The 14,082-nt window shown below is 34.5% G+C and overlaps 1 protein-coding gene across 1 annotated transcript in view; it reads right to left on the bottom strand.

The window, feature by feature from the left end:
- The window catches only part of LOC125075755 (alpha-mannosidase 2), a 72,952-nt gene extending 69,327 nt beyond the window's left edge, over positions 1-3,625 (bottom strand). The window contains exons 1-2 of the mRNA XM_047687476.1: positions 3,491-3,625; positions 1,899-2,029 (exon numbers count right to left, since the gene is read on the bottom strand). Of these exons, the coding sequence (XP_047543432.1) occupies positions 1,899-2,025 (127 nt within the window). The 5' untranslated portion in view covers positions 2,026-2,029; positions 3,491-3,625. The remainder of the gene's footprint in view (positions 1-1,898; positions 2,030-3,490) is intronic.
- Positions 3,626-14,082: the final 10,457 nt, after the last annotated feature.

Raw genomic sequence — 14,082 nt, 5'->3', positions numbered from 1 at the left:
TCCATGTTCCCTTGCGCGCGCGTCACTATCCCGCATATTATTCTATTGACCTGATCAAATAAATATGCGCGACCACTAACTGGCACCGCTCACTAACGCTACGAGCGATACATTGTGCGTCGGATAATTTACTCCTCGCATATTGAATAAATAATAAATACATAAAATATGAAAATAATCCTTATATTTCGTTTTTCTATCTCGGTAGAAACCGGCGCAATTCGATCGCCTAAATAGTGGTCGATACCTTACCCCCTCGACACCTTCCATTAATTTCAGTCTCATTTGATTGGTAACGCTTATGGCCACTTGGAAATTGAAGTTGGCTCAATCGTCGCCCGCGTGGCTTCGCGACGACTTGAGCCGTGTGAGCGGTTGTTGTGGGCTAAGTGGCCGGCGTATGCGTGTATATCCCTCATTAAGTTATAATTAGTCCAAGGTGAAGTGTGAGCATTCATGTTAATTATGCTACTTAAGTGTGGTTCGATGTTTTTTCCTCTATTGACATGCGTCACAACGCCGTACTGTATATGTAGAATTACTAAGACTTCAAATTGCCTCTTGACGAATCGGTTTATATTTATGAACCGTTGGCTTGTTTACAAAGTTTTTGACATTTTACCTAAGGTTGGTTATCACATAAATGTTATGTAATATCTAATAGATATCCGTTCAAAATATTATGAAAATTTTCAATCAGACGTTAATATTGAAATTTTTCCTGTACAACATATACTCGACTGCATGACATGGAATTTAATTTTCATATCGTAGATTCCTATCTCGCGCGCTTGTCATAGCATGTACATTTATTATTTTTACATGTATATTTAAGAGAGCCTAGATCGCCCAATGGTTAGAGTGGTTAGAACGTGTGCATCTTAACCGACGATTGCGGATTCAAACCCGGGCAAGACCACCGAATTTTCATGGTGCATATTTGTAAAATAGTTTATAATTCATCTCGTGCTCGGCGTTGAAAGAAAACATCGTGAGGAAAAACCTGATGTTTGTATATCCAACAACCCGCGTTGTAATAGATTCTTATCGATTAAAAACGATATAAGTTCTTCGCCATTGGAAAAATACTCTTATTATATTATCTGTTATATAGGTTAGAGACTCACTTTATCACGCTGACAGTGCGGCAACACACAGTTTTCAGATTTATAAATTAAACAAGCACGTGAAAACAGCGGTGCTTGTGCGCGTTTATTTTTTTATTCGGTTGAACTCACGGTCTTCGTCTTGAAACAACATTTTCTACCCGCTGGGTTAGCTCGGCCCTTATTTTACTTAGAACTTAGGTAGGTTCAAGATTATTTGGATTAGAAAAAAATATAGTATTGATACGCTGTATTCGCTGATTGAAGGTTAAACATTTTTTAGCAGGCTTGTAGGTCTGTGTTATTTTAGTTATAATCGTCGGCTAAAATGTTGCAATATAATATTTATCTAATTTTGATTTGTGTGTTCATATACACTGAGCTCGTTAGCGCAGACATTATAAGCAGCTGATAAAGAAGTTTTTCAAGCGAATTTGCCTCGTACCGAGAGCTGCCTTATCGCGGCGGAGCATATATTTTATTATTAATTAGGACTGCTATGCTTAGTTTCCTTCTGCCGTGCATTAAATTGTTACATTGCTTGTTGGCTCTAGTATATTTTGTATTACAATTTATTATTTCAATAGATAACGTTATGTGTTGAATAAAAATGATTTGAAATTTAGTTATATTGTTAGTTCTCTACACGAATTTTCTTTTTATAATTGATATTAAGATCAACATCACTCCAGCTTCGCTCCGCCGCTCAGCGCCTGTAACTGTTAAGAGATGTACCTACTCACCGAGGCCCAGCTCGCCGCTGTCGTCTCGTTCACGTTCCCGTGGACTCACCTGGTTTAGGGTAGGCCGGCGACACCGTGTAATAGTAGCAGTAGATGCCGAAGGCGAGCGCGATCAGCAGCAGCGCCAACACGCGAGTGGAGAAGGGCCGGCACCTCAGGATGCGGAGCACGCGCATCTTGCTGCACATAAATAACAAATCGCTGTTCACATCGCACGAGTATTGGAGCTATATATAGCAATACATTGAGATTAATGTATATGCGATGATAAAACAAATAAGACGAAGTTATAATCATTTGAAAATAAATAAAAACGCATAGTGTCACATCATGTGGAGCGAGGCGGAGGTGCGCTGCTTCTATTATTTCATGAGCACCGCATGTAAGCACATTTGTCCAATGTCAATTTGCAGTAGCAATTAAAACTTCGCAATTAAATATCGCAATGCCAACTTAATACAAACATGGAATGCTATAATAGAAAACATCACTGATATATTTAATTACCCAGTACAAATAACTAATACCAATTTATTAAAATAACTTTGATAAATTTGGATGGCTACTATATGAATTGTACTAGCAATGCAGTGACAAAAAAATCATTAATGCATATATCGGAGACTACAAAAGCATTGCTCCCCGAGCATGACAATCAGCACACCGCTGATTTCAGCAAAGTACTCTTGTTATTTAGGTTTGTTGATTTTAAAATGTACTTGAAAGGCTCATAATCTCTGTACGGTTCGATAGAGGGGAACATTATGATGATTATGACTGTATATTGTATCCCAGTGAATGTGTTTTTACAGACCCCCGGTCCATTTCTATACAATAGTCAACAGGCATGCTTTTATCTCAGAAAACCAGTCTTGCTACAATAGTTACAGAGAAACATCAGCCACTGACTTCTACGGTACCAGACAGAGGAATTCCCATCTTGTGTAAATCAAAGAAGGGTGATTTTATAAAACTGTCTACTACTTTTGCAATTCCACATGAGATTCTATCCTCTTTTTCATTATTCAGTTTGGCTTAAAAATATTTTGTTTACTGTTGCATATACAACTTAATACATGTACAATTTATTCAATTTTAAGTAATTTCATTGATGTGATTTTGCCTAGAAACTTTGGTTGACAAATTTTAAATTTTAATTATGTATACTTTATATTTTAAATATATGCATAATTAATCTTATCATTCAGCGTTTTCTGTTGTGCTAACGCGATTAACATTTAATAAAAAAATTTGAAACTAACTAAAGTTAATTAGTTTTTATATGAAAAAATGGAATTGATTTATTTGCAGAACAAAAATAAAAATCACTCATTAAGTAATATACTTTTCAAAGGCACTTTAATTATTGTTATTGTACCGGGAAAGTTAACCGAAAAAAATTGACACTCGCAATTCCAGAGCGTTTATAAATTAGGGTAATTAATTGATAATTAATAGTTTCGCGGAGCATAATTTTAAATAAACTTTAGTAAGACTAGAACACGCATAAAGTTTCAAAAAGATATGAAAACAAATGACAACACTTCAAGTTAAAAAAAAAACACCGCGTAACTCTTCCTCCAAAAGTTGTAAACATCTAAACAACTAAAGCCCGCACAGTTGAAATAAATTAATACTCACTTTAAATAAATTGTCTATACGAGTTAAACGTTACATAGCATTTAAAAAAAAAATCGAGAGCATAAACATTAATAAAGTATTTCCGATAAATTACGATAAAGCGTTCTCGATCGCGAGTCAGTTCTACACTCGGAGAGGACAAGTTAAACAATATTCACTGTCATACTGATTGGTGGACACATTCTGTAGGGTTGCCATACTCATTTAACTGAGCTACTACGCTCTACCAAGCACATTTACAAAATAGTAACTGATACCTAAACCTAAACATATTGAGTATATTAGCAAAGTATTTGATTCACTTTATTTATTGTATATATCATGTACCAAAATATTTCTCATCCGATGATATTTTCATCAATTTACTCTAGTAGAATTGTCAAAAAAGACAGTATTTATTTACTTGCAACACTTTTCACATTGGTGCGTTCCGAACAACGTACTGTACGTTTTTGACGTTAAACAGCAGTGCCATTCTCAGTAAATAATTAAACAATTAAACAATTTTAAATATTACATTTATATTACTATTCAATTTGTGTTTAACTTTTATGTAGTTTTCTTAGAATATAGTTTAAACTTTGCAATAATACGTCCGAAACATTTTCAGAACGTCTCTTGCTTGCAGCTTTACTTTTATTTTTTTAACTCAAATTACCTTATTTTAAACTTAAGTTAACTCAAAATTTAAATTAAAAAAATTAGACCTAACGAACAAGATTTAGCTGATATATTAAATAAAGTTCAATTTAAATGTTTGTTATGAATTGAACTAAATAATTTTATTTGAGTAAACACTTTTTAAGTGTACAAGCAACCACAACCTAATATAATTTTCGAATTAAACTATAGTCGACAAAAATTAAAATATACAAGACAAAGTTTATTATATTTAACTTTTATAGTTTAATATAAAAGAAAAACTTTCAAAATAAGCGCAAGTTAATAAAGTTCCGAAAAGATCCGCTCGACAGTGCGTTACAATATTTAAAATTGTCACGTGAATATTGTCATACTATTATCAAAGCAATTAAAAACCTATTGAAAAAATGTATTATATCTAATATTATACTTTTAAAAATAAATCTTCACGGCATATAATTATGATCAAAATATAATTATTCTAGTCCAACTTGACCCATTACGCCATCTAGCGAAAAGCTTAAGAAATAAATGTTATCCGAATAGAACTAAGTTTTGCACCGGGAATATTTTGTATGTAATGTACTAATAAATAAATATTATAATATCGTCAAAGTTGTAATACTGTTGTAATAGACTTAAAAAACATTTACACAAACCAACAAACATACGAGCAAACCTTTTACCATTTCCAAAAAATATTTTATTGGTTTTCTATTATTTAAAATAGTTTTGATTAAGGCAGTATTATTAATTTATTTTATGGATCGGAATAGGGGACGAATAGGTACTTCGATTTTTAATTGAAAGGTCAGAGTCAGTGCTTTTATAAGATATAATTATATAAGGTCGGTTATTATGTCTTATATACCTATTAGGAATGCTTTAATTTGTAGACCTCAAGTTTCAAGCAAACTTGTTGTTTCTTAATTGATTCATGATTTAAGGTATGTCAATCTCACGTATATAATGCAAATAAAGTTATGAAACGAAGGTCATGATAATTTTATTTAACCTTTTTATAGCAAAGTAGTCTTAGAAATTTAATAATCATAAAGTGACAACAAGATTAAGTTTTAAAAATGTGATTGAATTACTCTTCTGCGTAATACGTGATAAATTGCCAAACTACTGGACCATCTTCACTCTCCACGGGGTCTTCTGTTATAACAGATTATTATACAAATCTTTTGAACTTTTATTTCTTTATCCGCTTTCAGAAATGGAATAGTACTGATAATAATTGGCACACAATATGCTTATATAACATATTACAGATATAACAGATAGAGTTCATTCAGAGTCATTCCCATTTAACAACAACATTACATACAAATACATGACGTGACGATGATCTCGTGTCGCTGACATCAGTTTCACTCCAACGATACTTTATAAACTCGGTAGCTTTCGATATGAAGCGGGCCGTGTTTGGTCCTGTCAAGTGACAAAGCGTACAAAATGCCAAGTTTTTCACGTAGAAACTATCGCGCCGAGAATGCGGAAAAAGGGGTAACGCAAAACGGACAGCTCTTCTGAATCGACAAGGGCTCTCTTTGTACGACGTAGCGACGAACAGGTACACGACTCGGTTAATATAACTTAATTTTAATACCGTTTTCAGTTCATATATTAATTAATCAAATTTCTATTAAAACAATCTCGATTACTTACGCCGTTTGGGTCTCCAATTTATTTTGTATTGTGGTTATCCTATTGTTGTTAAGTTGAGATTATCTTAGGCATAAGAAATATAATACTAATATATACGTTTTTGTTGAGAAAATATATATGATTATACATAATAATAAAGGTGGTAAAGTTTTATGTAAAATACTTATATATATATGTATCCGGTATACATAGACACAGATAAAAAGCAACGCTTAATAATAATTCAGACTACAGAAGCAGTACATGTTTTGTAGATTTAAATTAATTTTGTTTCTAAACACAAAACAATTTTGCTTCAAAACTGCTTGTCCGACATGCAAACAATTGGTTCTATAAACGTCACGTCTCCCACGGACAGGACCTCTCAGCAGCCCCGATTGTTCTTCTTTCAGCTCGAATACGTTAGGTACAGGCGACTTTAACTCCCCCTCACATCACTATATTATCCTATAGACACGTTATTCGAGAGAATTTTGCAGCTTAGCAACAACAAGGTCTCAGTCAGTCTTAAATGTATTTTGTGCAAACAAAATATTATTAAATAAAAAATATTTTTATAGGAATCCCGTTAAGTGTGAGTCGGACTCTTTCTATCACTGGATCGCTTGTTTATGCTACCGTTACGCCCCGATGGTTGGCCCACCGTTGTGGGCGTTCAAACAAGAGGAGTTCCCGGGCCACAGGGAAGGTTTGGATTGTATTTCACCACGAGGCAGAATTTCGTTGAAATTAGACACATGCAGGTTTTCTCACGATGTTTTCCTCTCGATCTCGGCTCTCGGCGGACCGCTTTTGAAAATTCCGTTCTCTCACCGTGATAAAAGTTTTGTCAGCGTAACACAATACCCCCAATATTCCGGGAAGGACGGTTGCTCGTGAACCGACCCCTGTGGAATGCCGCAACCCACCTGAAACCGGACAATTCGCCAATCAACCCCACCCAGAGGACCACACGTTCCCGGAGGTTCCAACAGTCCCTTATAGTCTCGAAATTCTTTTCGAGACTATAAGGGACTGTTGGAACAGTCTTCTGACTGTTGAAGGCGTTTGCCACGTCCAGCGAAACCGCCAAGACTACGTCCGCTCGGGTTAGCGACTCTGTAGTTCGGGTCTTCAAGGCGTTCAGAGCGTCCGCCGTTGAAAGGCCAGCTGTGAGTCAGAGGCCCTGAAGAGTCTGGAGGACGCCTCCGTTCAGCAACAGGACCAATTTGCTCTCCTTCCACGACTTCGGGAACTGCCCGCTAGAAAGACACTCGTCAAATAGTTCCCAACCACCCACCTAGGAGCACCAAAGCGTCGCGTAGGACGCGTCTTGGGACCCCGTCTGGACCCGGGGCAGTAGATCTAGCCCTCAGTCGGTTGAGGGCCATCTCCATCTCTTGCTTCGTGATTTGTGATGGATCCACAATTTCCTCTTCAATTAACACTTATCCTGCTTAAAACATTTTCTCTTAACAATTAGCGAACCCTCGTGTGATACCAGCCTCATCACACAACATGGAATTGAACATGAAGTCACACCTCCGCCACTTCCGTTCATAAGATATTAATACTCGTGGTGCACCAGCACGAGTATTTAAGTCCTGAACTTAATTTACTAGTCTAATCCGTTCTCCTCAATGGTATATTTAAGTTTTTTCAATGCGTTTTCACCACGAGTACCTAGTGGTTTACACTAACTAATCCTCATACACTTTGTCGTTCCACTATCGTTATGTTCCGAGTAGCCAATGAGTGCGGCCACGACACTGACCGAAACCAACGCGTGTATCATTTAAGAACAAGAACTTAAACTCAAAACTCAAATTTAAATTCAATATAGAAGCAATTACACTTACTTATTGATAGTCAAATTGAAGACTACCATAAGTTTATAAACCCTAAAATACGGCTTTGAATTGTTGTTTTAGATACTATTAAACTCAATTATTAACGGATATTCGTGAACAAACTATTTGGCAAAGTTAAGCGAGTGTATACGGACGAATGATCAAAGTTAAAAAAGTAGCTTGCAATCGATAATACAAATATTTGTAAAAGTTTCATTTTACTGAAAATTAATGAAATATCACAGGCCTAGTATCGTGGAATCAACATGTTGTTATGTTAATAGTCGAAAGCGCAATTGAACGTTATGTTCGATTCCCAATTCAAAGCAGATTACCAGCAGAATACGATACATGTTTTCATATTGAATTTGTATTAATGTTTACTGAAATGCCTAAGTATAAATTATAATAGAGAGCACACACGGGAGCAATCAAATATATTAATTATTGAAAATTTAATGATCGATGAAAATGCAACACTTGATGAATTAAATGACAAAATATATATTATCTTTCTTTCTCTACGACCATCAATTGCTAGTAAGACTTTAATATGCAAGATTAGTGCCATACCGTGTCGACCTCGGAGGGCGCTTAACATCATCACATTGTTTTTTCATGAGAGTCACCAATTTTTTGCACAAAAAAAGAAAAAAATGAAACATGATCACAAGTCACAACATCAAAGTATTTTCAAAGGTTTAAAAAATGTGTAGGCAATTGATACTGTAGATGTATGATGATCAACATAATTTTATTCGAATGCGTTTGTGATTTTATAAAAAGATACACGAATATACAAAGCAAAGCCCAAAATATAAATAGTTACTTTATTTCACACATTCATCGTGATGAGACCTTTGTGGAAACCGGCGAACAATATTTATCCGGTATATTTGCAACTATAAACAGAGCAGTTAGTTTTTAAATTAAAATGGCAAATAAAAGTTGAACAAATAGTATCAAGGTCGATCGATGTTATGCTTGAAAATCTGGTATATTTTTACAAGTAAATTTAATCTTTACAAATAAAAAAAAAACAGAGACAATTATATTTGGAAATATATTGTTTAAGTTAGTATATTATAATTTTACATAAATCTACGTCCCCATCCACAATCCAGTCAATTCACAAAGCTTAAATGTTTTGGTAAAGAGGTTATTCTTTGGATATATGGTATAAGCATTATGTATTTATAGACTTTACGTATTATTTATTCCCATAATCGCAGCCAACTATTTTAGTTTTACTAAACGGCGACCTGAATGACATTCAGCCAGTACGTTTTCAGTTAAATAAAAATAAAATATTTTCTTGGCTAGATTAGAACACAACTATTTGGTAGCATGCGTTAAATTTAAAAAGTAAAACTTAAGTTAAACGACGCCGGTTAGTAAAGTACAACATGGCTGTAATTGAATAGATAGTTACCTCCATCGCTTGTTGAAAAAAAAACGTAAAATGTCTTTGTCATTTTAGTTAGCACTTTCGAGGTTATTGCAGTAAAATTAATAAACTAAAAATATCTTTGATTTATTGGCTTAATTAACGAAAACTGGCACTGTTCAGCCCCATTACTGTTCATGCATTTTTAAAAATCTAAAATTGCAATTATTCCATCGGTTCGGTCAAATGTATCTTTTCCTTATAATTTTTGCAAGCATGGTATCATAATTACAATGCGAAATGGAAAAAAATATTAAAATATAATATAATGAAATATTATATTAAAGTAATTCCATGGGGGATGGGGGTGTCGACGTGAACTGACTGAGTGACATACAAAGCGTAGTCTGAACCTGTACGAGACGCCTAAGAGGATGATATTTGCACAAGAATTCCTTTTGAAACGAAGGTGAGCACTGAGAAAAGACTCTTGAAAATTCATCACTTAGGATTAAGAAATTTAAGAAAGAAGTTTAGATAGAAATAAATCTGAAACTAAACTCTCCTAGACGTTTAGAACTATTTATTTTATTTTATTGTCACATCTGCCACAACGTCAAAGAAGTTATTTGGACCCCTAAACCCCCGCCGGCCTAAAGCCACGATTACACATCTAAAGTTACCGCCACTTAATGTTCAACTGCTGGACAAAGGCCATCCTTCTTGTGAAGGAGAACGGCTGAAGCCTAATCCACCAGGCTGCCTCAACGCCGCTTGGTAATTTCAGCCGAAGGATATTATACGGGAGCTCAATGGTGCTTGCTTGTTTTTGAACCCGCAATCTTTAGGTAATATCCACGTATTACAGTCCCAGAGTCATTTCGGCTCATATTTAATAAGCCCGGATTCGGGAATGAGAAAAACACAGAAGAGAGCGATTTAATTAAATGATGAAGGATAAATTAAAAATATATTGAATAGCGGTTAAAAGCTTATGAATATCAAAAATAGTCGGCGTAAAAATTCTTTGAGCAGAATTTAATCATTTTTGGATTATAGAGTTATTATTTAGTGGAATATCGAGTATTAGAGGAGTAATGAATTACGTCAAATACAAGTTCGTTGGTTCAAATACAAATATTAAATTTAAAAAACAACCTCCTTTATTTAAATAGACGTTTTAAACATTATTCGAAATGAAATTAGTTCTTACTTATTATGAGATAACAATGGCCAGTTCATTCTATCACTGATCCTGTCATTGCAATTTCATAGTTGTGACTGCCTAACTGTGTCATCTTAATTGCCAATGACTAGATGGCTAGACGGATGTCGTCGTTAGGGCCGTTAAAGCCACAGTCATTCGTTTAGTTTTCACTCTAAGAACTCTTATATCAATAAAGCTCAACCAAGTCCTACAAAGGATATACATTTATCGAAAAATATTTCCATCTGAGAATGTATCTCAGCGCGGACTTACCGCACTCGGTCACAGAGACTGGAAGAAGTGAGCTTATTGGAGAAAATATCAAATAATATACACAAACCATTCAATAAATGTAATGAACAATAAGCGCCGGCCGCGACTACGACGATAACAATGGCGGGGCGATCAACTCGAGAAACACCTTCGTTAAGAATTACCAACAAAAGCAAATAGCGGACCGAGGACGCGGGCTCCACCGGTTAACCGTATAAACTGGCAGCCACTTCAAACGGTCTACTGACCGACAGACCGTTTGAAGTGTATAGTTATTATAGTAACGTATGAAACCTTTGAATAAAAACACAAATCGAGTTCACTTCATTTATTTATTGCATTCCTGTTATTTAGTCGAAGACGTTTCTTCGTCTTGACTGTATGCGCGTAGCGAGTGGGTGTAGTCTGATGATCGATTGTCAAATAAACGAGCGTTTTGATCCGACCGTGTTCAGTGCTAATACATCTTACGGTACAACAGCTCACAACAGCCTACGTCTATTGCAACGCCACATACGTCGTACGAGGTACATATGTATGCGTAATGTATTGTCTTAGTGCTGTGTATGTATCCGAATTGCTAGTCCAAATACAAATTGCGAAATGTAAATGGATATTTTCATTTGGAGAAAAACCTTTAAATTAAGTTTGATAAGGATTAATACATGTGTCCTAAATAATTTAACTAAAGTTAAAGAGTTGGAGTCAAGAAAGGCAGTACGCGAGCGTAAGCTGCATCACTGTACTTATACTAGTGATCGTCCATTGGTCGAAATTCGTACGTAATTAATTTTGTTATTCGTCAAAATTCGACAGCAAACATGTGTTAACAGTGAATGGTACTGTTAGCATACTAATGTGCATAGGGTAGATGCTGCATAAGCATCCCTCCTGTCTATCTAATAAGTAGCTCAATATGACACTACTGGATTGACAGTCAGTCTATTTTCACATCTTGAAAAAAGGCTTGTGTTACTTTTATTTCAATTTGTGTAATCCATTAAATCTTTTACTGTTAATTCACATTGCTCAGTGCGGACAATATCCTAAATACATACTAATATAATAAAAAGTACAAACTTTACGTACTATAATATAGTACGTAGAGAATATAAGGATCCGATCTCGATAATACAGTTAGCTCGGTAAACGTTCTTACAAATCTCAATGAATATAAAACAGCATAAGATCTCGCTCTAAAAGCGAAATTGCTGAACTTTTACTTGATTTTACAGAGGGAAACCTAGTTCAAAGGTAAAATTAAAATATTGTACGTATATATAAAAACATGAAATTTACTCAATATTAAAAATTATGAAGATTCTTTATTATTATTTTTTATTTAAACTGGCATTGTTATAAGTTTTTAAGACCAAGTCTGGATAATTAATAATATTTTCAAATAATCTAGGTCTGTTTCGAGCGCGCAACAGCTGTGACAGAGCTTTGTAATTATCATCATCTTATATTTAAAAGAAATAAACCACAACCAAGCAAATAAAAAAAAACAATACTACCAGTAGTTGTAGATAGAAAAAGGTTATAGAAATAAGCTCAGGTCCTGGAAATGAAAATCTGAAATTTAGCTGGCTGCGCGTCCTTTAATAATCGAAATATTTTGTTACGTTACCACTAAACAAAACAAAATCCTTTTCAAGCTAAAATTAGTGACAATCTAGTAAATGACCGAAACAATCATAGAGTACATAGAGATAGGATCCAGTAGAATAATTGAATAATTCTCAATGGGAACCGATTTCTAAATTTATAACAAAATTGTAAATTTACATAAATGAGCGATTACTTTGAGTAACAAGTAATGAGCCGTTATAGTCGCTACTTTAAATGTTGCGTCAGCAATGCAACATTGAAACTGGGGAAAAGATTTTTAAGTAAAACCGTAAGCAAAACTTGAATAAAATGGATGGGCATAAGTCATCCAAATCTGTCTAGCCGGTTTCGAGTATTCGGGGAATATTTAAAAATATTCGCGTCGAATTCGAATGACATATAGAAAGAAGGCTTTAGCCGAGCCGTGGGACATTACGAGTTGTTATGTTTTAGACTCTATATAGATGTATAAATGTAATTGTATTTGATTGACATAACTTTTTCTTTGAATGTCGGAAATGAGTACCTACTGAGTTTATTGCCGGTTCTTCTCGCCCAAAACCACTTTACGGAGCGATTGTAGATGTACACTCAATGTAATCCGGTAAATTCACGAAGTGCTTGTAAAAGTCTGATTCTCTTAAAACACATAGCTGTATGATAGAATCATTATACATATATGGGTAAATAAACACGCCAAGTTCAATAATTAATATTATATTTGCAATTTAAATCATTAAATATTCCGCCTGTGGCCGAAATGTTATTTGAGATGTGAATAAATGAGTTGTTCTTAATTTCAGTATTGAATTTATTTTTTATAAATTATTAATTAATTAATTCATTACTCTGAATATTGAAATGAACAGTCGGACCTTCGATGTAGCCTCATGCTGCATTGAAGTTGGAGCTAAAGCTCGCAGTTGGAAAAACAATTCGGCAATAGCGTTCGTCAATAGATTTTCAAAAATCTGCAGCTCGTAAGAAGCATCGTTCACATAGGAATGTATGTAATTAGATCTGCAAACAACGTTTGATTAAATAAAAATATTACCTCGTAGTGAAATAAATATAAAATCCAAACAACAATTCAATAATATTTAATATTGCATACAGCGATTAAAAGAGATTAAGAATCAAGAATACAATCGGGTTAATAGAAACAATTAGTCCGCATTAGCTCCGGGAATCCGAAACACTGAACAAACATATTACAAACGGCTGAAACGGAGATTAAAACTTAATTGCTGTAAAGTATCTTAACCGATAAAGAATATCCTCAACTTTGCCTAGCCTCTTGTAACTCTTACAATTATAACCATCCATAACATTTAAGTATAATTATAATTATTATCTGCCCAGAGATCATTACAATTTTCGTTTGAGAGATAATCAATAACGATATCCGTATAGGCATACATATGAATATTTAAAATTCCACGCTAAAATGCGCAAAAATATTGACGTAACAAAGGGGATATTGAGGATTATTTTGTTGTAGAGTACCTGAAAGCTAACTTTTTGCTACTAAAAGTCCATCTAGGATTACATCGTTATTTTTTTGCAGCTAAAACTAAATAACTAAACTAACCATGTATTGGTTCATGGTTAGTTTCACGGGTTATATTCCCATCAATTTAATTTACCATTTTATCATTTATGAGTCTATAATTAAGCATGCTGAAGATTGTCTAAAGTGACCTTGATGATTTTTATAGAAGAAAAAACACGCAAACGATTCATTAGCTCCTGATTGAAAGTAATCATATTTGCTCATGTCGCGGATGTCATTGTCGATGCGAAGCCGAGTTTTAGATATACATGTGTGCTTCTATCGACTACGGACATGATTACATTCCTCGTGTTACACACAAACGTGAGGAAGAAGAACTAACAGGCTAAGTGACAATACAGGACCCATGACGGTTGCTAGTTCACCGTTGAAATAATAGATATGAGGCCGAGTTTG

Source organism: Vanessa atalanta, chromosome Z, assembly GCF_905147765.1.
Source record: "Vanessa atalanta chromosome Z, ilVanAtal1.2, whole genome shotgun sequence".
Taxonomy (NCBI): domain Eukaryota; kingdom Metazoa; phylum Arthropoda; class Insecta; order Lepidoptera; family Nymphalidae; genus Vanessa; species Vanessa atalanta.
The sequence above is the reverse complement of the archived record's forward strand: the minus strand, read 5'-3'. Positions and strand labels throughout refer to the sequence as shown.